A 24,888-nucleotide genomic window follows, 5' to 3' on the forward strand; every position below is an offset into this window, starting at 1 on the left:
CCCACAGCGACACACATAATTTCTACACTGATAATATACACACACTACTGAAACATTATACAAAATATCATACAAAACTCTAAAACTGTGAAACACGCTATATATTTTTAATGTATGAATTTATTTTTGATATTCATAATTATAATTTATCTCAACTGCACTTTGCAACAGCAGTATATTAAACTGAAATTAATAAATAAATATAAAATAATAACACTAGGAGTCTCATTAAGTACTCTGTGAGACTAGCCGCTTTGAGCTAAATGCTAACATCAGCATGCTAATATAACTGCAAAGACAATGCTATCGTGCTGATGTTTAGCAGGTATAGTGTTTACCATGATCACCATCAACACCATGGGTATCATCAACTGGGAGCAATGAAAGTTCCTACCAAGTTCCAAGTCTTTCATATTTTCAGAGATTTTTCAGTCTGGACCAAAGCAGTGGACCGGCTGAACAACAATGCCATTTCTACAACCACACTGCTAATGTAGCTAAATTGCTAAAAGGCTAAAGGGACTAATATTGCAGGAAAAACAAAACAGACCAAAAAAACAAACAAACAAACAAAAAAAAAAATTAACAGATGTTTGGGACATCCCTAAAAGCTTCAATTATAATCATGTTACAATTTGCACACACTGATCTAGGATTCAGTTTTAAAATTTACAAGTACTCTAAAATCACACCATTTCCCAATCCCAAATCATCAGTGAATATTAGTGGCTTGACAAACAAATGAAACAGGTTATTTAGCTATTTCACTATTTATCTACTACTCTCTCACTTATAAAAAATGGATTCACTAAGGTAATATTGAAAGAGCAAAAACCTTAAGACTTTCAAAGTCTCTCTGGTATTTCTCTCTCAGGCTGGCCACATCTCCTTCGAGGTGCTTGTTCTCCAGTTCGTCCCTCATGGTGTTCATCTGAGTCTCCAGCTCCTGGATCCGGTCCTTCAGAACCACCATGGAGTCCACTTCTGACATATTTTGTGCATCCTGCCCCTTCCCCTGCTCCTCCTCTTCCATTGGAATTACAGCGTCATCACAAGATGGCAAGTGTGACACCTCTGGGTCTTTTTTGCTCTGCAGGTGCTCTTTGACGCACTGAATATTTTCCACATACTGGAAATGTAACTTTTCAATTTCCTCTTTGTGGATGCGCCGGAGCTCACAGATCCTCTGTTCAAACTGCTCCTCTAGTTTCCTCACGTGACTCTCGTGCCGCTCTTCCATGGTGTCCATGCCCACCAGCAGAACCTCTAACTTCCGTTGGCTGTCAGCTGTCGTCTCCATGAGGGCCAGCTCTGTTGAGGTACGGCCTTGCTCCACTTGGCGTAGTTCTTTCTTATGCATCTCATTCAGGTCTTCAGTGTCCTTCTGGTAACGCTCCTCCAAGAGGGCAAGCTGCTCCTGCTGCTGGGAGAGCTGGTTCACACGTTTGCTGATCTCACTCTTTAGTGTTTGGTTCTCCATTTGGAGAGTGGTCATCGTCTGTGAGAAGTTTATGCGCTCCTCCTGTAAGGATGATTCGTATTTCTCTTGGATAGCAGTGACACTGCGGGCATGCTGCTGGACAAGAGCATCCATGTCCTGACTTGTCTGTTTACACCAGCCCAAGTCTTGTTCATGCATGGCCCGTAACCTGCATGCCACATAAGCCACTTGAGATTGGATAAGGGCTTCCCGCATACAAAGAGAGGTACTTGTTAAATTACGTGATGTTTGGTGCCCAAAAAGAGCATGGACCATTTTAGCCAGTCCAGGATGGTTTCCACCACTTTCAATCTCTTGAGCATACTTATTAAGGATTGCTGCTTGTCTCTGAAGCTCATTAGCCAGGGTGTCATGTGCATTTTGCAGTGTTTCAATGGAGTCAACACCACAAGAGGGCATTTCTCTAGCCAAGTGTTTGTCTACAATTTCCTCAGCCAAGTCTCTAGCTGTTTCCATTTCAATCTGCTCCATGTAGGGAGCAAGTTCAGGGGGGCGAATGTCAGCTAACTTTTGTTTGCTGAACCCAAAATTATTTTTGACTTCTTTTATTACATTTTTCAAATCAGGCCTCTTGGCAGCTTCAATAATTGCTTTCAGAGCCATTTCCCTTTGATGTAGGTTATTAAGAGCTTCAGTCAACTCCCTTTGCAGTATTTTGAATTTCTCTTCATAGCAAAGTTTAAGGTTTTGAATAGAGTAGGCTAGTTCTGCTTTAATGAAGGTGTTAAAGATTGTGGCATCAACATCTACATCAGCTGACACACTGCCCTCTTTGCATTTAGCAACATCTGTCTCAGCTTTCTCCAATTCTTTCCAGAATGCACTCTCTAACATCAATTTCCTGGTCAAAACATCAGCATAAACTATAGCCAAGCAATCTTTGTCACTCCTTTTAATGGTCTCTATGTCTTCCCATATCTCCGCAAGAGCTTGTAGGATGTCAGACTTTGACGTCTGTATCAACAAAGCCATCTTGTTCAAAACTACTGCCTCAAAAGACAAGGTTTTGGCAAAGAGGTGCAAAGCGTCTTTATCTAGAGTCTCTGGTGTTTGATTTTGATGGACAACTGGTGTTTGCTCTTCTAACGTCTTTTGTCCTTGTTGGATGTACAGCGATGCATTGAACAAATCATTCTCTATCTCTGACAATGAATGCAGTTGTGAGCCAGTGGTATCATGAGAGCCGCTGAGAATAGCCCTGACTTTCTCTCGACTGTTTTCCACGCACACCAGAGCCTTGGCATAATGCTTACTGGCAGCATTACTATGTGTCTCAGTTCCACAGCTTAATTCTTTCTCTGGGTAATGCTTCTTCTCTGTCATCTTTAGATCAATCTTGGACATGTCTTCTGCTTGTGTGGATCGTTGCTCTTCTAGATTCTGTGTAAGGTTTCTGAGCTTGTCCTCAGTGGCAAGCAGTTTAGTCTCTAAGGCATGTATGATGGAGATAAATTTCTCTGGGTCACTAGAATGTGGGTATGTGATATCAGAGGAGATATTTCCTTCATCTAAACAGATGTCTTCATTTACATCTTGGTCAACTTTTTGTCCTGCATCTGCAGAAGTACTGCTCACATTGCCTGTGACCAGGCCCTCTAAGCTGATGTATTTTTGGCACTGGATGCTGGAAAAACGTATCCTTGATCTCTTAACTTGAGACTCCTTATCATCTGGGGAGATCTCTGTCTTGGATGTGTTGTCAAAGGAAAGTGAAAGCTCTGCGTTTTGTGCTAAGGGGGCTGATGTTTTAACCCTTCCCTTTTTGCCCTGTTCCGGGATTTGCTGTCTTTCCATGCGTAGGTCAGCATAGCCCAGCTGCAGGGCATTGAGATGCTGTTCTAGCTCTGCAATACGGTCCTCTGCAACCACAAGCTTGGCTTGCAGATCCTTTTCAGCACTGCAAGGCCCAACTTTATCCAAGAGGCTTTGACTCATTTGACAGAGAAGCTCTTCCTTAGCTTGCAACTTCTGCTCCGTTTCCTCCAAACTGTTGCCAAGTGCCGTCATTTTAACAAGTGCCTCTTTCAGGTCTTCTTCCTTGCGTTCCACCAGCCTCTCATACATCTCCTTAGTCTGTCGGATCTCTTCCTCTTTTTCTCTAAGGAACTGGCTCATTTTCTGGAACTCTTGAGTAGCCCTCTCATATGAGTGCTCCAGGGTGTAGTAATCAGCCTCTTCGGTTTCCAGACGATTGCGGAGCTTATTCACCTCACGGTCTGCTTCTGCAATCTGGTTAAGAAGCTCCTGACAGCGGCAGGTAAGATGGCTTTTCTCCTCTTCTAGCCTACGCACACTCTCCCTCAGTGACTCAACCATGTCAATCTTCTGGGCCAGTTCCTCTTGCAACTTCAACATTTGCTCCTTGCATTCTCCCGAGGTCTGCCTCCCTCTTAACAGAGCTTCTACCTGCTGCTCAGCTTCGAGTAGTCTTTCCTCCATCTCCTTCTGTGCAGTTTCAGCCTCAGCTAGTCTTCTACACAGATTCTGCCTTTCCCTCTCATGACTCTCTTGCATGCTATGCTGCTCCTTCCTCAGGCGCTCCTCCTTCAGTGCTTGACCCTCTTCAGTAGCAGTCAGTCGAGCAGTCACCTCTTGCAGCCTCTCCTGTAACCTCTGTACCTCTCTCATGTGGTCTCGTTGCAGGGCCTGCTGGCGCTCCAGGTGCCTAAGGGCCTGGTTCCTCTCTAAGAGGCTGGCCTCTACTTCACGGAGTCTGTCCTCACTGTCCTTCAGCTGGGCTCGTAGGGTAGCCTCACTTTGTCCATATTCTGCTTCTTGTTCTTTTGAACGCTCCTGCTCCAGTTTGAGCTCATTGCGCATTCGAGCCACAGCCTGTTCACTAGCTAAGATTTCAGCCATTGCAGATGCTAGTTTACTCTGCAGAGCCTGAATATCAGACTCATGGCGGTCAACAGCATCCTGGGCTTCGGTGTAGCTTCTCTTTAGAGTCCGAATCTGCTGCTGAGCAAGGTCCTGCTTGCGCTTTTGGGCCTCCAGTTCGCCTTGTAAGTCTTGATTAAGCTTGTGCAAGCGTTGCCATGGCACTCTGTGCGGTGAAGAGGAAGGGGGTGTTGCATTCTTGAAAAAGATTGATGAGAGAGTTTCATTAATGACATCACCTTACTTTCCCTACCATACGGAGAACCACATCTCGGGGGCTACCAGGAAAATAAATTTTCTCCTTTCTTAAAAAATATCTCCTTTTATCAGTGATTTTTTTCCCCAAGCTTCCACTGTGCTTTTTCAGAGGTAACTTGGAAACGGAAAGGTGTAAATAAAATAAACTCCCTCACCACCCGAACAAACAAACAAACAAATAAAAGTAGATGACTGACATAGTGATTCAAAAATAAAAATCAGATCAAGTGCCTATTAGAAAGGAAAAGTTATACAACAACAACAAAAAAAAAAACATCCTGGATCTGTGAACATTTTAAGTGTAACTAATATGTGCACAATGTAATAAAGCAAATAGTTAATGTATGCAATCCTGAAACACCAAAAAGCATGCAGAAATTAAGCTTGGAAAGGACAGCACAGATGAACAGAGAAAAAGCACAGCGCAAAGCCTATTGATCAAGTTTCTTACCTTATGTATATCATATCAGATATTTTCCCAGGAGATGTGAAACTCCGTAAAAACAGTTAGTGAAAACTCATGCCAAGAACACCACAACCATGCGAAACAGTTTAAGAGAATAAGCACCCACACCTGTTAGTTACAGTAGCCACACATAAATCTATCATGAGCCAGTAGACTGCATAACAAAGTACAGTTGTGCAGTTCATAATTCTGACTGCACCACGTTTGACCAGTATATGTATACTACCTTGAAAAACTTTTAAAACCATTCTACACATTTGAATGCTCAAGATTTCTTTGTCATTCTTGTTGCAATGCTATTTGTACATGGTATCAATTTTAAAACATACTAATCCTGTGTGATGGATGGTGAGTGTGGTACCTGCAGTACATAGCCTTCTCTTGCACTCTGTTCTCTCCCTAGTGCATCTTCCAGCTGCTCCTTTAAAAGGTTGTTCTGCTTCTGTAGTCGGTCCAGCTCTTTCTGCTTCTGTCCCAACTGAACAAAGAAAGAAAGGGCAGAATAGAAATAATGGCACAAGATGCTCTGATACCATAAATGTGGTGTATATGAGCACAATCAGAAAACACACCTCTTTGTCTAGCAGCGCAGCAAGCTCATGTGCAGGCAATCTGTCAGAGTTAGCAGAGTTTCCTAAAGCTGTGGTGATGGGTACTTGCTTCTCCTCTCTCAACGGTGTTGTCTCCACCTGATGCCATCGCTGCTCAATCTCTTCATGGACGTCTGAGGTTCTGTTGTCCTGATCTTCACTAGCAGGGTGCATGGTTGTGGGGTGGTCTACTTCCATCTTTCCTTGCTCTTGGCTTTCAGGCATCGATGGCTGTACCGGTGGCGTAGTGTTTAGTGTGGAAGTCACGGTAACAGTAACAGTATTTGGCATGTGGGTTGCACTGGTCATGCTGTGTGGAGGGACGCCCCTCCTGGCATTCTCCTTTTCTGCTTCTTCCGTCATAGAAGGTGGGTGAGCACCTGATATCGAGGAGGTTTGGAGAGAGGAGGTAGAGACAGGAGAGGACGCTAATGAGGAAGGTGAAGAGGAGGGAGAGCAGTATGAGGAGGTTGTGGAGAACGATGAGCTGAGGTCTACTGTGTCTGCTCGTTCCTTCACAGGCCTTTCTGTCTGTTCCATTTTGAACTCAGACCAATCAAAAGTCTTGGAGCGGCCCTCTGGTCTGCGCTCACGAACTCTGCTTTTACGGGGCTCAGAGGCGATGTTGCCAGCTGGCTGTCGGTGGACATCAGACTTGGGGGCCTCAGGACTGGGGCTTGGCTCAGGTGGGGGCTGTGGACACGGCTCCAACATCACTTGGGCTTTTATCTTCTCATCAGGGAGGGATCTGAATGAACAGCAAATTAAAAAAAGATATATGGGCAACAACTTGATGATTCATTTTTCTAGCGTTGTCAACTCAGGCTATATACTATTACATAAAGCTTTGCTGGACAAAACAACAATGCAGACGTTTCTGGTAGTGCAGCATCAAATAAGAGTGCATTTACAGGGTTTCTGCAGGGTTTACAAAGTTACATTTAAGACCTTTAGAGACATACCATATGGAATTAAATTTAATACCAGTTTCACAACAATACCGGGTAAAGAATGAAAGTATGATGGAAAACTAGTAGTGATGATATGGCCTAGAATTATTACCTCCGCTAAGGGGGTTATGTTTTTACCTGTGTCTGTCTATTTGTCAGAAGGGTTACACAAAATGTACTGAAATGATTTGCACCAAACTTGGTGGAGGGATGGGTCAAGAAGAAAAATAAATTTTGGTGCAGATCTGGTTGAAGTGGTGACAAAAAATCATTTGTGTTATCAGACTACCTCCTTTCTCCCTTATTTTTGTATTATAAGAGCTGTGTACGAGTGTTTGGCCTTGGTGGAGATTTGCACTACTACTGATGTATGGATTAATCAATGGAAAATTATTAATACATTTAAGTCTTAGTTAAAACTGACACTTTGTGAGACAATAAGCTTTGTAGCTCCATAAATCACAATAGTGACAGTGTTTGCTACAGGTCTGATGGTGCTGCCCAAAACTTTTTTAAAAAGGACTGAATGTTACCCTGGACACAACAATCCTCTATTGCACCTATTCCACTTTCAGTTTAAAGTCTCCCAACAAGAAAGAAAATTTAAAGAATGAATACTCTCTAAAGATATTTTAACAAAACAGAATTTAACATTTTTTAGAACTTTTTCAAGACCTGCAGATACCCTGCTTTAAAAACATAAAAATAAATCAGTGGAATGCATCAAAGCATTAACATGAAAACATTTATAAGGCACACTTTGCACTGAGCTGAAAGTTGCTTTGGTGTTCACAGTCATGATCCGAGGTAAGCCTGATGGCAGACGCCGGGCTTCAGCTACTACGTTATTACCATTTATATAATGGCTTAATGTGAAGAATGCATTTGCCTGTAAACTGCACAGTGATTGGCACTTTTAATGTAGAGGGGCAGAGCATTTTTTTAAAAGTAAAGTGACCTGACGGAATAACCTATTTTTACCATGTAACGTGGAGGTGTCAGGAAGTGTGAGTAAGGGGAAAATGAGAAGGGACAGGGCTCAAGAATGAGAAAGAGGTGTCTGTGAGGCGTCTGTGCAGAAATGCCAAAAATATCAGTCATTCTCCCCTTGGAGAGAGTCAGGTGTGTGACTAAGTAAATGCAGGTCAGAGCATATATATTATCATATGTGATGAGCCATGTGAAAGGCAATACTCCACCTAGAAAAAAATAAAATGTTTTTAAACCAGCTCTTCTCTCTATCCACTCAAAGCCACTTTCTTCTGTGCTTCTGTTATTATTTTATTGTTTTGTATTGTTTTCAGACCATTTCCAACGGTGATGATAAAAATCAGTCTCTGCTGTTGATCAAGGAAGGCTGGGTAGATTATTCTAGTATGTTGATGCAATTGCAGTGTGTATCTCTACAGTGGCACAACTGACAGGGAGACATTACTCAACAATCACATGACATAGGGTAGGGATGACAAACACGCCGGGGCTGACATTGCTGAGCAATCACGTCACTGTTTGAGGAGGGGGAGATATTCAACACATAAGCACTCCAACCTGGGCTTCAGAACGGATAGTTTCAGAGAGATGTTTTTCCTGGAAGCAGGTTGAAAATACCGGTTGAGGGAGGAGGAGAAAGAAGGAAAGAGAGGGTGAGGAGGAGAGAGGGATTAAGATAAAATAAGTGTGAAAAGGGGTTGTTTTATCTGCCAGTGGTTAAAGTGTTAATCCTCTTTGGGTATTACCGGGTGACGTCGGGGGCAATAGTGGGTCGCACATTCTTCATAATGGCCTGAATCCAGTTGCGACGGATTCCAGAGGTCATGGCTGACAGGGTGCACGCTCCCTCTTTACACTGAGAGCAGACAGGCATGACATTACAATGACAGACAGGGATGAGAGAACATGTCGATTTAAATACCTTTCTGACACTTTTAAAACATATAAGCACATGTCTCCGTAAAAGCTTCAAATAAAATTCAGGTATGCAGCTGTGGAACTGCCTAGACAATACAAGCTCTTCTTTCACTGACTGTAACCCTAGGTAGGTACAAAATGTACGTTTACTGATGTCCTTATATAACTCTATATACAAAATAATAATTAAATACAGAGACGTAAGTCTGCTATATAACTCTGCTATCTACCATCTTCATTCTCCATTGTCAGGTAGCCACTGTTTTATCAGCAGTTTAATAATGGTTGAAAAAACTCTGAAATGAGGCAAAATATTCTTGCCATCCTCTCTCCTTTGATTTACTCTGTTGTGCAATTAAATAACATTGAACTCAGGTTCTGAATGCTTGTGTGAAAGCAGAGCATCAAAGCAACCCACTGACACACAGCTGCAGAGAAGAGCCTGTATTTTTTAGGCTGTCATCACACCATCATTTAAACACCATTTTGGCGAGTAACAGAAGATGTGTCTGCATAATGTGCAATACATTCAAATTACTATATAATCATGAATGCTACTCTGTTCACTGCAATGTGCTAGATTTCTTTCCTTCTCTGACTGCTCCACCAGAGACTTTACATTTCACATTAAACCATTTATTTTATGTGAAATACATGTTGTTGTCACTTTATCACATTTAGATATCTAAACTGTTTTAGAATGGGTGTGAAACTGGTGAAAGTGATTTAGCACATTCAGTGCACATCGCTTGTCAACGTTGAGATGAACTGAAGATGAAGTGAATATGTAGTTGATTTACCTTAAGATCTGTTCAATATGGGTGTTTATGTAATGCTGTAGGTTATCTTTTTTAATGGGTTTCAGCCCTACTATTGACTCCTTCACAAATCTATTACACTGGACAATTAGTGCTTTTGACAGTTGTTTACCTCCCTTCACACAGGCATCCTACACTTATTGGCCTTTTAACTCAGTTTTAGTGTGTGTGTAATAAATTTAACCTCACATGCAGTGACCTCTAGTGGCAAAATTTAACAAAATTTAAGAGACCAGGTACTTCATTCCAGCCAACAGGATTTAAACTTGCGTTCAACTCTACACTGAAGCTAAGCCAATGACAGAACAACAGCACCTTCCAGTCTGACCACAGAGCAGTGAGAGTAGATATAAATACTGGAGTTATTAATTTCTCGACACCAAACCCATGCTGTTCTCAGCCAAAGAGACAACGATCCCCTTGACTACTCTATTTCTGACTTCCTCCAGAAAATAGCTGCGGAAGCCGCTTCAAGCAAATGTAAACAAAAGAAATGACCTTGTAGCTACTGTTCTCCTCATATAGGATTAGTATGGCAAGTTTAAATCTATATGTAGCAGGAACAAACCCCCCTCTGACATCATATGGAAAACGATTGCGTTGCAAGCCACTATATATATGTGTCATGTAAGCATTTTGCCAGCATCAAGTGCTAAAAATGTTTAATAGCCAAAGGATTATATGAAGAAAGCAATGTCTCATTAGGTTCACAGCAGGATCCACACAACCACAGCACTGTTGTGCCATTAGGGTTCTGCCATGTACAGAAATGTTTTTTAAAATGTGAGTGTTGCTGAGCAAATATGGACAAGGACAGCACTTTTGAATGCAAGAGGTTAGGTAAACATATTGTGAAGGATGAGGGGTATGTGGGTTCAGGGAGATGAGCGGGGCTGGCAACGGCTGTAGCAGATTTAGACCACTATGATGTCAGCCTTTCACAGAGAGATGACAAGTCAAGTGACATCCTTCGTGACAGACAAAGAATCATTTCAAAAAGAGAAATGGCTAAACCTGATACCTAAAGTAGCACCACATGGTGTCTAAGGCTGTTTATAGCCCGGCAGGAGACAGCAGAGCTAAACTGTGTGGACAATGAGTTTGATCTTTACTGGTGATTAATGACGCAGGACAATCGATGACATGAAGAATCAACACTCACCAGGATTTGGAAGCCGTAATTTCTCTGGACCGGGAACTCTTTGACATCATAACATGTGGAAAGGTCAATCTCACCATCCAGTTCTGAAGCCTAAGGAAAAATAAAAAAACAAAACAAAGCAACATAAGAAACGTTGTTGAAACATGTTAACAGCCCATTAACTGACATTAAAAAAAATCTTTACAATAGCTTTGAAGACATGTCCTACCTCCTCAGCTATTGAGTCCTTGTAGTACCTCAGACTCTGATCTGTCAGGACAAACCAGTGTTTCTTCCACTAAGGGGGGAAAAAGACAACATTAAGTAGATTTACTCCATGTATGTCATAAGACATTACTTCAGTTGGAGAGAGAAGCAGATGGTCATTTAATGAAACTAATGAAAACAAATTACCATTCCATCCTCATACAGCTTGGTCATCCATCCTTTTTTGAAGTTCAACAGATCTGGCTATGAAGGAGACAAAACAAACTGATGTGATATGATTGTACAACAACTATTTTATCAATGATGGGAAATTCAGCTATCAGAATTTGTGCCTTTTAATTCAACATTAAGCACATAAACAAAGAAAAGCAGAATTATGTTTTGTTCATCATCATCCACAAATTTGTCCCTATATTAGAGGTTGTCATTAAGTGAGAATTCATCACTGACACATTAATGTGCATGTTTACATTTAGGTCACCACCTCAGCTCAAGAAGTATATGTAACGATACGTAGGCTCAAGCTAAAGAGACCGACTGGCGGGAGCTTGGCTTTCCCTGTGAAACACAAACTGCTGCACATTGAAACCAAGCTCAAGTCCGTTTATAGACTCTAAAGTAAATCATTCGTCCAAAACCTGCCTTCTGCTCACTCAACAATACCTTGTTTCTGTTGAGCTTCATCAGGTGTGGTGTCACCGTCTGGCAGAGAGTCATTCTGATGGCTAACTGCCTTCACTTCATATGTTGACAATTTGTTTCTTTCCGTCTGTCCCAGGGACATACTCTGGGACTGCGGCTGCTTCTGTGCTGGCTATTTATAATCATCAGTAGCGGTGGCGGCAGTGGTGTGTACATGAATGTGAATGTCTGTGTGTTTGAGTGGGTGGGGGGTTCTGGCAGCTGCAGCTTCGGCCAGAGAGACCAACCACACGCTGACTGGATCACCCCCACAGCACTCTCTGAACAGACCTCAGATCAGTGGCAGTTTGTCAGACTGGTAGGAGTCAGACCTCAGGAAGATACCAGTGCAACCTTAGGCAACTAAAGGTCTACTTTAATCTCAGCTGTGAAGACTAAAGAAAACAAGCACCGTAATGCTATATATGTGTGTTGAGTCACAGTGGTGTTTGGACGCATGCTTAACTGAAGGCCAGCTGATCATACATAAATCATTTAGCAGTGTAGATGATAATTAGTGTTGGAGAACGTCAGCATCTTAAACATGCTTACATGTTCACAATAAAAAATTAATGAAAACAAAATACACACACTCTTATATAATAATTGTTAATTATTGTATTGGTTATTTGCATCCATAAAAATATTTTTGTGTAAATCATAGAACATAGAGATGGGAAAAAGTGCCTATAGGCCATTTAAATGTTCTATTAAACCTATAATACACAAAATGTATTTTATTAGTTAGTACCTATTAAGTATCTTTTGTTTCTGTTGCAGTGCTTCTGAGTTGGCCAACATGCTACTAAACGCAACTGGCAGTTTTCAGGTGGTGGGAAATTGATGAGGGATCACATCCTTTTTGTCTGCACTCTAAATCTAACTCCTGAATCACCACAGCCATTAAATGTGACCTTGAAAGTGATTTTGTAGTCCACTGTTTATGGCCTCTATGTGCTTCAGATGTGCTGTCAGTACTCACAGTCATTGAAGACTCTGTGACTCTGCGGTCCAGTGACTTGGCTCTTCTTAAGTTGGCAAAAGTGGAGCTGGACACATCAGGGACTGAACGGTCTTTTCCTGCATCCAGTGACATCTCCTATAATTATAAAATTAGCAATGGGAATTAAAGGTAATTCCATGCTATTACAGTAAAGAGATCATGTCTAACTATCATTATATAATTATTCTTAAATTAAGTCAATTCTTTGATGGGAGCATCTGATTTAGCCACTCAGGATTAATGACAAGAATAGCATACATGTTTGTTAGCCAGATATGCGTCTCTCGCTGCGGCCTTGTCTCTGGATTAAGTTGGTGTTCGTGGAGGGCTCATTGGAGCTGCTTGTGTCCATACGCTCTACATTCTGACCCTCCTCGAACCGGCCGATGATTTGAGAACGCCTGAGAGACACAGCAAGTTTTTCTTTTCAGAGACGTACTCGATACACGTTTCACTCAATATCAAAGTCTTAACAACATAAAACTTGTCTGAGAATGAGCAAAAATATTGAGCAAACAAAAAACAGTAGTAAAATGAACTTGTTAATCTTAAATGGAAAAAAACAACATAATAATGCAGCACATCATCCTTAAATGTTGACAGAATCAGTTAGCATAAAAACAAGACCAAAGCATAACATGAAAGCAAATTTGAGCCAAAATTGATGTCCATAATAGATACAAGTAGTTTCAGTTTATTATGATCAAAGTGTATTGCTACCATTACTGTGCAGTATTTACATACAAGCTGGAGTTTGGACATCATTCTAGACTCAAAGTCCCTTTCACAGTCACCAATGTGCAACATAAGGCAGAGGTAAAATCCCAGAAGAGAAACAATCAAGAGATACACCAAAGAATAAAGGGTTATAATGTTACATGATGAGATTAAACTTTAGAAGAAAAGGAAAATATCTGGGATGGTGGATTAAGCAAACTGCAGAAGTAGCAGCAATGGCAACACAGTTGGCATTACCTTAAGGCACTGCCCTTGTTAATTAATATGTATTTGTGTTTGCATGAGAAAGGAATAAAGACTACACTGTATGTAGAATCAACCAGTACCAACCATTAGTATGTTTGAGTATGCACAGTATAAATTAGGTATTTATATGGAACAGTGTATATGTGTGCTTCCAGGCAGAGATGAAATGACAGAAAGCAGGAATCAGCGGTGACCAGCAGGGAACAGCATTGGGACAGGGATGGAAGGGTTGGTTGAGCATTAGCTCTGAGAAGCTCTGTTCAGAAGCCCCCTGGAAAAGATTGAAACAACAAAACAAACTAGCAAAGTAGCAAGGGCAAAAGGTAGAGACCAATAGAAAAGAAAGTAACACATGCTTTTAAAATCCCCAGAATCATTAATGGTAAACCACTGGTAGGCTAGGGTAGACAGCAACAGCAATCGATGCTCAAGAGATAGGAATAGCAGCCAGAGGGTGGTGCTAAAAAACTAAAATGCTGCATGTTTTAAGCAATGCATGAACCTTAGATAGTAGATCACTTGGCATGCTACCTGTATGTTCTAAAGCTATGCCAAGGACTAACAACCAGTGGCTCATCAATGATTATTCATCATTATTGCAAGTAAATCTGCACTTATATTTCTGCTATGTGATATGCATCAGAAAGCATGTCCAACAATTTAGAAAAGGTGTCTGTCTTATAATTTTTTGCAGTGTGCCGAGCATGGCACTTATCCATAACCTCTCACCTGCGCTCCTCCCCAAACAGCCGTGCCACCTCCTCTCTGCCGGGACTCCGTGTCCGTGCCCTCAGCTCTTGACGCTTTTTCTCTGAACGGAAAGCTTCTCGGTAGCTCAGTCTGCGAGCCCGTGGGACGTCCGACAGCGCTGCATACTCCCTGCCAGATCGGCCCACTCTGCCTCCTCCACCACTGACACTATTAGCACTCCCTCCACCACCACCACCGCATCCCTCCCAGGTAGGCGTAGTGCCGCTGGGATCAGAGTCCAGCGAGCTCTGGGAGGAACTTATGGTGGAGTAGCTGGGGGAGACAAGTGCACCTGGAGAAGGGAGAGGATCTTGGGAAGGTTGGTAAGGGGAAGTTTGGGGTTCTGACTCAGAGCTGTACCTGGGACTGGGAGCTCCTAAAGAGGAGGATGATGCTGAAGAGGACAGGGGCAGATGCTGAGGTGGCTGGGGTGGCTGGGAGTGCTGTGCAGACTGTGGAGAAGGTTCCGACTTGGTCTTTTCCAAGGAAAAGTAACCGCTCTCCACTCGTACCTTGCGTCCAGTGCTCATGGTGCCGCCATCTGAAAGCAAGGACACAGTGCCACTGATATGAAACACCAGTCTGTAGATACTGTAGTACTGAATATATGAACCTAAATGACATATCTGTTGTGTACTACATGATGTTAACTTGTCAAAATAGTTAGAAGTCACTACTAGACCAGAAGCAAATGTACAGGAATGCTGAAGAATTCACATGATATCTTCTTAGTCCTCACCGTCTTGAGTGGTGATACTGGAGTCTGGTTGGCTCTGGCTCAGCTGGCTGAGACAGGAGGCACTGCGGCTGCAGGGGATGGTGGCCCTGCTCCAGCGGCTCTCCTCCTGCCACAGGGTGGCACGGCTCATCGGGACACGCTCAGCGCTGGCGATGCTGCTGGGCAGACAAGGAATGCTGCCTCCACTGCTGCTGCTGGTCACTGTCACCTTGGCGGGGCCAGGCTCCTGGGTGGGGGTTTGGGTCGGAAGGAGTGGATAGGAAGAGGAAAGGACATAATGGGAGGTAAGGTCACACAGAGACTACAAAAAGGAATATGAGAAGGAAAGAGATTAAGAGCAATTAAATACCGAAAAGCAGTAAATAGATAGAATAGAAGAGAAGAGAAGAGAATAGAATAGAACAGAATAGACAACACAGTGATCTCTCATTTAGAGAGATGGTGACAGCAGACTCTCAGTGTTGAGTGACACACACACTACTGGTCTGTTTATTTGTTTTCTTTTTTTGACATATTGGACTTCTATGTGTATGTGTCAGGTAAATCCACATTTAAAGTGACAAAGTGAAAGAAGATTTCTTTCATGAAATGTGAAATGACAAACTCTGGGAAGAGAGGAGGATGCGTGGGAAGGAGACAGAGGTGGACAGCTTGACAAAGAACAAAGAGTTCATTCAAGACAAACACACCTGTACAGACAGCACAGAACACAACAAGGACATTCTGCAAAGGTGAAATGTGTGGGATAGAATTTCTAGGATAAAGATCATGTAGATCATCTTCACCTGATTAATGAATGCTGGGGACAGACAAAATTAAACACTAAATGCGGTGGGGTTAAAATTTTGATGTCAACAGTTCATGTGGGAAAGTCTTTCTGTGATCAGCAGCACCCACAAAATCATTTGAGATTTTAAGGAGAGAGAGCAAGATTTCCAAAAGCAAAGCGACCCTCACACAACTCTTCAGCAAGCCTACTTCAATCACCACAAACATGCTGTTGTGTTAAGAATCACTCTTTCAGTATCAAAGAGAGAAGCAAAAAGCATGTCCTTTTTATTCACCCTTCACCTGGACTGATCGGCACTAAAATAAATACAGTTTATTAGCGCTGGGATTTTAAGCCACTGAGGGTGAAGCAGGATAAAAAAAAAAAGTGTGGCCAGGCTGAACTCACTGGGTGTCCATTCATGTCTTCAGTGGAAAAACACTGGCTTGGAGTTACTCCACCCTGCCAATCACAAAAAGCCTTTGATGTTAATGCTTGCTATGTAGTACGGATTATAATCAATACAGGCAGACCCAAAAATCTGTCTCGGTAATTTCAGAGTTTCTTTTTTATTATTTTGAACTCTAATGTTTAGTTTTGTTCTCATTTCATCTAAATGCATACAAATGTATGATATAAAGTACTATTACAAGATGTTAACAATTTTGCTTAAGAGCCAACACCTGAATCTAAAAGTATAAACTCTTTCTAGACTTCTTTCAGTTACAGTATGAGACACAAATAGTCGTCAGAATTTCCTGTCACATACATTTTTTGTACTCAAGGTCAGGTGCTTCAATCAAGGGGCACTACCCAGAAGGCAAACATTACTGTGCTCAAGTATTTACAACCATGTCTGAGCATATGTCTCCAGTAACTTCAGTAAAAGTGGGAGGAGAACTTTCAAGTGTAAAAAATGTCTCACACATTATCAACTCTACGTATGGCATGGCCTTGACCAGCTGAGTTGGCAGTAATTTCAAGTGATGCTCATTTCACACACATGCAAGGAAAAAAGATGAATTTCTGTTCTGCAGCTACTTGGTTCTCTACTCCTGTTGTTGTAATATAATATATATAATATACGGAGTTAGAATATAATAATAATTTTATGGATATGTTATGTGTAAAGACCTGCACATTTACAGAGAAGTAATTGACTTTGCCTTGTATGTGTCTATGGGTAGAAGCTTACCACTTAATAAGTGTAATTAAGTATGCAAAAAAAAAAAAAAAAAAAAGAAATGGACACAACAAAAATGGCAATATACATATATATATACATGTAGGTACATGTAAATATATATCTATAGTAGAGTATAGCTGATAGACCCACCTATATAGAAAAGTATTATTGATGAACACAACAGCAAAGACAGCTAGACATAAATCATGGGGGTCACATGGGACACAGTCAAGGTCATCACGGTGTCACCACTGTCTCTCTGTAAATGAGCCTGTTTGTGTAAGCTCAGTAAAGGTCACAGGCTGATTCTGGGCACCATCATTAGAGGAAGGAGACGATGAACCTCAGAGAGAATTTTGTGTGTGCTCACCACAAATGTGCCTTGTACCAGAAAGGAGGAAGGGAAAAGGAGGGAACTGCATCCTACAGTGGGTGGTCTGTACAGTATTACATGATATGCCTACATTTCACCTTGACAAGACCATTATGGACATAAAGCTTTACATAGTCCTGTTATTTTATTTCTACCTACCTGGGGGAAAATCTAACCACAACACATGTAAGCTTGCACAGTAATGAAAACTGAATTCTTATTCCCTGCTGGGCACTGTGTGTCTGATAGATGTCCTATGAGTGGCTTGAAAGCCTCTGCTCACCTTGCTCTCAAGACTGCTGAATGTGACTGTCTTTAATTTCTAGTTTTGTGTGGATATACTTAATATAATTTGATCTATTTACCCCATTCTTTCTAGATTCATTAAAGGTGCTTTATTGCTCTCCAAAGGGAAAATTTCTGGCTGGTTCCCACCACAAAGTGGTCAGTGTGCAAGGTCAGCTTATAAACAGCACTTCAGGGGATTCAGTGGCCAAACCCCAAAGTATGCCTTCACAGAGAGAGACTTAAAGAGACTTAAATGTGCATCTTGTTAAGTCTGCGAGGGCTCAGGCTGTTACAGTATGAAATCAGAAACTGTTTGTAGGATCCCAGATGGACATTATGAGTCATTTCAATAGAACTGTAATGTTAAAAACAGGGATGAGGTCTGAGATTTGGAAAAAATGTTATGATTATTGTTGATTTGTTTTCACTGTTTTATAAGAGAAATGTCTCCGCTCCAGGTGACGTGAAGTACTATCCCATTCGTCTTTGAGCATTTTGAGCTGTTGCATGCTCCTGCCCTCACACACTCTCACAGGTCACATAGTTAGCGTTAATTAAAATCTGTAACATTTCAGTGTTTAGGGTTTGGGACAGTGGGCTGCTGTCTTGGCTTAGGACACTGTGACAGACCTGGACCCTGGGAAGTTTTTAATTAGGCCTCTCTTCCGAAGAGCGTCACTTAAAAAAAAAAAAAAAACACTGTTTTGACCAGATCCACAAGGTTAATGACCATCAAGGCAGGACTTGGTGCATAGGCCTGGCAGGTGAGACAGCAGCTGCTGGACGTGACACTGAAACAGAGTGCACTAGCAAATTCATAAGCGAGAGGATCATGGTCACATTGCTGCTGAAGTTCCTGCTGAGTGTTATTTTAGCAGGCAGCTGTCATCATTAGCCTTGATTGTTGTTCAGGAATATTTTGATAGCTCACTAATGTTTCCTTTTCATTGTATATACAGTATATTTAAAGTAGGTGGGTCTGTTTTGCTTCAAAAACCAGAGCTTCACTGTAAGAAACACAATGCCAGTCTTACCTGCAGAAAAATACCTGACAATATGCAAACCTGAAATTGACAACACCCATGATACAATCCTATCAAATATTACTACTGTAATATATTTGCTGTTGTATACCAAAGACCACTACAGTTAATTTACACAAGTGTGTGGCATCTATCATCTATCAAGACGGTCACATCATGTGACTCAAGAATGCAAATATGGATTGCACAATCTGTTGAGCATGTTACTGGCAGAGCAACAATCTCATCTCTGAGGGGAAAACAGCTGGTGTAGTTTGACTGGAATGAAAAGCCTCCATTCTGCATATTTCTGGGGAACACGTCATCCTTAATGTTTATATTCTTGACAACTGTCACATGGATTATTTATAACGTTCACCTTATCTCAAAGAGTGCTGATAAAAAGTCACATCCACCCTCAAAAGTGTTGCCATGAAATCATAATGGGAGCTAAAAGTGGCTCATTATCTGCCATTCTGAAATAACTCAGTCATAGTGAACTCAAAAAAGTACACACTGAGCAAGATAAGCATCAGAACTGTTGCTGCATCTGGTCATTCACCCAACTCAAGCAAATAATCTAAAAATACTACTCATACTCATATTCTTTAAGTTTTAGTTTCATCCTCTCCTGGTTATCTGCTTTACATCTATGCACAGGAGTCTCCTGGTTTAATTTACAATGCAGCATTTGAGAGCCTGTCCGCGCAAGAAAGAAATCGACCGTTGGTAGTTCACCTGAATTTGTAAATTTTATTGCTTTGTACCCTGTTCAGTGTAAGTGAGAGAAAAGCACTTCACCGTGGATAGTGTGCTGTAAGTGCATTACCTGTTGAGTGGGGGGATCAACCTTGCGTTTTTTCTTCTGGTTCTGCTTGTTGGTCCTGGGGTACACAGTCAGAGCCTCCTGCCACCTACGGATAGTAAAACAGTCAAAATGTTGTTCTTGGAACACGAAGTGCAGACTACTTGAAGTCTGCACCCATGCTAGATCAATACATGACTTGGCTGAAGTTCTCTTCAGCAAAAAATAAACAACTAGAATTGCCGAGACAAGCATGTGCATGGCCTAAAACTACTACCAGCTACAAAGAGATGTATTTACTGTATACTTCTTTCTACACTGTGAGATAATGCTGTGAAAGAGAGCCTTTAGTCACTGTCCTGTCCTAGTTCCCTAAACTGTCAAAACTGACACTAAATCTCATGTAATTGTGAAGCACAGAGGTTTGTCCAATACAGAAACAGCTGACTCTTTTATGGTTAGATTAATCAAGTCAGTGACTATTGTACAGAATACACTATCAAATATTTTTCTACTCCACCCACATTGTAAAGAGTGACAGCCTTAAGTGTCATAGATCATAGACATGTGACGCAGGTATAATGAGTCAAGAGACATTTGTAAGAAGCTTAAAATAATCAGGAAAACATACAAAATAATATATTTTTAATAAAACCCTGGTTGGCACACCACATTGTGAGGACTAATATGATTGTATGATGCCCCAGAACCAACACATGGGGGCCAGATGATAGGAGAGTGGGAGGTGTACAGTGATAGAGCAGGTAGCATAACGGAGAGTGGGCGCTGTGAGTCACAGCTCCCTAAGAATAGCCATAATATGTATGCTACAGCCAGGGAGGGAGAGCCAGTGCAGAAACACACTCTGAATGTGCAGCAGTTGAAGAGAAGGCACGGCAGAAATCTACATTATGAGTCTTACAGATCGTGTATTGTGATCTGTGTCCAGGCATATGGGGTTTTGTGAACACAGGGAGAGGGATCGAGGGGCAAGGAGAGGGAACAGTTCAAGAATGTGCACTGTCACTGCAGTGTGGATTACAACTCTCTGAAAAGCACAGCCCAAAAGAGACAGCAGGGGGCATAGCACTCTTGGCTGCCACAGCAGTTGCGCACAACTACCCCCCTTGTCCAGGTCTCTGTCATCCCTATCCACTCAGCCCCAGAAGAGAGAGCAACACAAACCATACTGCACACTTAAAGCCATAGATATTTTATATCATGTAAGTTAAGACAAGTTGTGTAATTCCCATGTTAACAAATCACATTGGTTCTAGTGTCTTACCCGTTGATGATTTCTTTACATTCAGCCCGTATGAAGTGCTCTTTCTCTGAGGTCAGGATGCAAAGCGAGTTCTTCTGACCTGTCCTGGTCTCGCCGTCGATGACATCCGAGCACTGGTTCATGTTGATTGTACCCTGGGGCAGAGTGCTGGGCTGGGGGGGGGGGCAGCAGAGACACGTAGGGAAAGTGTTAAAAGGAGAAGTGAACAGACGTACCCACTTATCCCACTCCACATGGTCTTCCTGTCTTCTCACACAATCCACCCCAGCACCAATTTTCATGCCAAGCTTGGCGCACCACTCTGATATGACAATCTGTGCATGGGCAAATGTTCTCGTTAGGGCTCGCTGTGATATTTTTGGTTCTTTGATGTGTACTGCATCACTTCTAAGATGATAATTGTTAAATTGAATAAGGTATGCAGGTTTTTTTACTTGAGTATCTCTACTTGTAAAAGAAAGTATCACTTTAGTAATAATTAAGGTGATTTTAGACAGTGAAATTGCGTAGCGGTTCACTGTTCTGTTCTGCTCAGCATGATATTATTGTACTTAGTTAATAGTCGCACTCAATCCAGGCTAAAGTCTATAATCAGCATCAATAATAATGATGCACTTCACAAAATTACACTAATTTAAATTATTCATCAAATGAACTAGACCATTTTACTTCAAGATTAATTTGTTCCAATGTGAATATTGTCTGTCCATGTTTCAGTGTCAGTTGTTCAGCCCCAACCTACACAGCCATGTTGTATATTGTACCTCTAAAAAGAGCCTGAAAGGACCTGTGTAATAGACGTAATAGTGTCTGTTCCATTTATAAACCGTGCAAGTTCATGGGTTCACTGCGCGGTTGGTTTTGAGTTTAATCTGTCTGATGCCTCACTGTGAGGTGTAAACTCAACTACGCACACTGACATGGATGCCATCTGTTAGCCATAAATAATGTTACCACAGGACTTCCAATATAATACTACTTTGTGTACAGTGACTTAAGGTTTTTACATGCAGGTTTATGTAAGCACACAGTGGCTTTGTATGTAGGCACGCCTCATTTACAATGAATGGAGACTCTCTAGCTCAGCCTGGAACAGATAAGATAATCTATTTTTAGTCCATAGCACTCCAAGTGAACCTTATGTGCTCACCATGCAGTTTTAATTATGCTTTTTTTAGTGCATTAGTCAGTAAACACTTGTCCAGATGCATTCTTAGAAAGATAGTGTTTACAGAAAACAAACATTTGCACCCATATTACCATAGCAAATATAAATAGTTCAGAAAACTGACCTCCAAATGACTTGCTCGAGCAATACAAGAAGCCTTGATAGTCTTCTGTTAACTGAAGGACTTAAATTTGTTCAGGTAAATTAGGTAAAAGAGTACTGCTGAACTGAGCACACTGGGCATGGGAGGTTGTTTGAACAACCTTTGGGTCATACCTTAACTGCACTAAACATACAGGCAGAATTATAGACACCAAAAAACCACAGTGGTTCCGAGCTATAAGTACCAGTTAGCCACAGATGATAAATTACAGCCCTCAGCAGATCCGAGTATATTAGGAGATAGAGCTGGAAACAAAATTAAAAGGTATCACATTCAAGTTAGCTAGTGACCAAATAAATCTAACTCAAGGACCCAATTTGTGCAACATAACCATAGCCTGTCAGTGACAGAGCAATTTAAGCCCATGGATGGCCTCTAATGTGGACAGAGAAGTCAATAGTTAACAGTTTGTGGTAATCCCACCCTGAGGGCAGAGGAGAGGCCCGGTTTAGTTTGTCACTGTTAAATGTCACTTTCATTCTAAACTCTTTTACCACTGTCTGTATTGTGAAAGAATAGCAGTGTCAAAATTTGGCACAGCAAATTGGAGCAGGGAGGATAGTGGGCTGGTCTAACTAGGCTAAGAGTACAAGAAAAATCTGAGACCTGAACATCCAGGCACCATGTTATGACCTTTACAACTTCTCTTGTACAAAAGGTAAAACATGAGTGTCACAGAAGCAATGACTCTATTGGCCATTATGTTTTGGTTCAACTTCTTATGCCTGTGGCTTTAAAGTGGTCCATCACAAAGGGCTCTTGACACTGAGGTGAGAGGCCAGGGCAACAGCCGGGCTTGACAGACAGACGGACAAATAGACCTTGGGACAGCTGGGCGAGGGCCTGGGCCTGCTTCAGACTGGACAGAGAGACTGGCGTCAGCTTGACCTGAGAGCCCTGTCAACCTCAGACATGGAGAGAGGATGGTGGTGTGGAGACAGAGGGAAGGAGCAGTAGAGGGTGAGGGAAGTGAGATTAAGTCTCGAGCTGGTGGTCAAGGGGGACAGCAGGGCAGCAGGGAAAAAAAGGGGGTTTTGTGGGCTATGACTTTGGACTGTCCAGCCATCTGTCTGTGTAAACAAATCTAGAGTACACCACACATGTGGGCTTGTCCTTGAGCTAGAGTCAGAAGAGGATAAACAGCAAAATATTTCAAATTCTGGGAACAGTTGTACAAGCAGCTTAAGCCCCCAGTTTTATAATCACAGCATCGGATTCTCTAGGACAGAGAATAAATCAGAGACTGACAGGAGCTCTGATTAAAAACCGATTTTCATAAAGCTGCTCACCTCTGAAGTAGGTGGTGGTTGTGTAGGAGTACAGTATATGTTTGCAGAGCTGTGAGGCAAGCAGCACGGGACTCCTGTCACACGTGTGCACATTCCCTGCCCCAGGACTGTGTCAGCTGAGCACCAATACACGCCCCTACTTTGGGCCAGCCACTGCAGCTCAAGCCCCCAGACCCAGGGCCCCCCGAACCCACACCTCTCTGTGTCACCTAGCCTAGACCCAGTCCCCTCTCCCTGGGCCACCGCTCTCCACAATGGGCCCTTTGTGAAGCAGCACCGGTTCAACACAATGTGGGATTGTCAGTCCGCCACAGTCCACAGAGCCACTCCTCCCCTTAACCCTTGACAAGGAAATGACTGAGAGACAAGAGACCCAAACAAGTGTCCTTTTGTGATCGGAGCATGGAAATTATGAAACTAGCATAAACTTATTCTTGTCTCTGAAGTTGTTCAGACAATAGTATGAATACTGTCTCGATGGGAGTCATTGAGCAGAAAGTCTCAAGGGGAGACGGGACAAATCAGAAAAAGATTTGCTTTTTCTGTACCAGTCTGTGATGACTGGAGGGGTAGTGGGGCCTTTTTTATCAGATCCAATATCTTTGAAAATATAATGAGAACAGCAGACAGATAGACCATTGTGGCTATCATTCAGCTCATAGAAATTCTCTTTGTCGAAAGATTATGCCAGTAGCAAATATTAAATTGAGATATTGTCAACTGGTCTCTTGGGTACATTTTTGAGTATCTTATTGATGAATGAATGAAAATGAAATATTTATTAACTGATTTAACACTTGTGTTCCATTCTTATTATTTTGTTTTAGCTGACAAGTATTATACAAATGTAAAACCTTCAAAAAGAAAACTTTAATACCACAAGACAGTGAGTGCTTCAATTAAAAAAAGCACTCAAAGTGAGATTTTGCAATCTGTTTGGCAGAAGGAGCGAGGAGAGACTCTATTCCCAGTTTACCCAGTAAGGGAGGCCAGAAAGTGCTAAGGACAGCTGATGAAGACCATTCACAATATCATGGCCAAGACGCTTTTAAAATCAGTGGATGGACACTGCATCTCCTCTCCTTACCATATAGTATTCATACGTCTTGTGATCTCTATCCAGATGTTGTGTAGCGTTACAACCGTATACATTAGGAACCAACTCTTGGTTTAGAAAATGGTAATTAGTAAGCTCCGTGCATACATGCATGCATGCCTTTGCGCCCTTGGCTTCCCTCACTCTTGGCCATTCTGCAGCTTAGCAAAACATCCCATTCTCCCTTATGACACAGCAGGAGAAATATTTGCTTCTTTTGGCAGCTGGCGGACATTCTACTTTCATTTTTGGTTGTGGAGCAAATTCTCTTCCTCTGCCATCTACATTTTTGGGTTTGACAGACTCATTTCTAGTCATGAAAAGCAAGCATGCAGTTAAACTGACTCACTCAAGAGGGAATGAAATGGTATTTTAGTGTGTGATTGAGTGAAATATTGCAACATCTTCTTCAGTACATCTAATTTCTCATCCATTTTCTATCAGTATGTAGACACTGAATATATTTCTCAAAGGCCAAGTTAGTTATGAACACCTGTAAGTTGATTAGGAACATCTGCTTTTCAGTATTAGGTGCCAGTTTGTCTGC

General features: G+C 41.9%; 1 protein-coding gene across 5 annotated transcripts in view; it reads right to left on the reverse strand.

The window, feature by feature from the left end:
- The window catches only part of si:ch73-103b11.2 (restin homolog), a 46,463-nt gene that overhangs the window by 5,205 nt on the left and 16,370 nt on the right, over positions 1-24,888 (reverse strand). For 2 of the 5 annotated variants that reach the window (XR_007809244.1, XM_051066505.1), the window contains exons 1-10: positions 12,683-12,824; positions 12,404-12,520; positions 10,927-10,983; positions 10,742-10,810; positions 10,534-10,623; positions 8,382-8,491; positions 8,194-8,232; positions 5,678-6,443; positions 5,467-5,583; positions 836-4,579 (exon numbers count right to left, since the gene is read on the reverse strand). Coding sequence is in view for 4 of the 5 variants with exons in the window: in XM_051066505.1 (XP_050922462.1) it covers positions 836-4,579; positions 5,467-5,583; positions 5,678-6,443; positions 8,194-8,232; positions 8,382-8,491; positions 10,534-10,623; positions 10,742-10,810; positions 10,927-10,983; positions 12,404-12,517 (5,106 nt within the window). In the remaining variant the exon portion in view is untranslated. Of the gene's footprint in view, positions 1-835; positions 4,580-5,466; positions 5,584-5,677; positions 6,444-8,193; positions 8,233-8,381; positions 8,492-10,533; positions 10,624-10,741; positions 10,811-10,926; positions 10,984-11,403; positions 11,980-12,403; positions 12,521-12,682; positions 12,826-14,137; positions 14,700-14,897; positions 15,124-19,364; positions 19,450-20,625; positions 20,778-24,888 lie in introns of those variants that run through there. The other 3 variants (XM_051066508.1, XM_051066506.1, XM_051066507.1) reach the window with 3 other exon arrangements.

The sequence above is a fragment of the Lates calcarifer genome, linkage group LG23 (assembly GCF_001640805.2).
Source record: "Lates calcarifer isolate ASB-BC8 linkage group LG23, TLL_Latcal_v3, whole genome shotgun sequence".
Taxonomy (NCBI): Eukaryota; Metazoa; Chordata; class Actinopteri; family Centropomidae; genus Lates; species Lates calcarifer.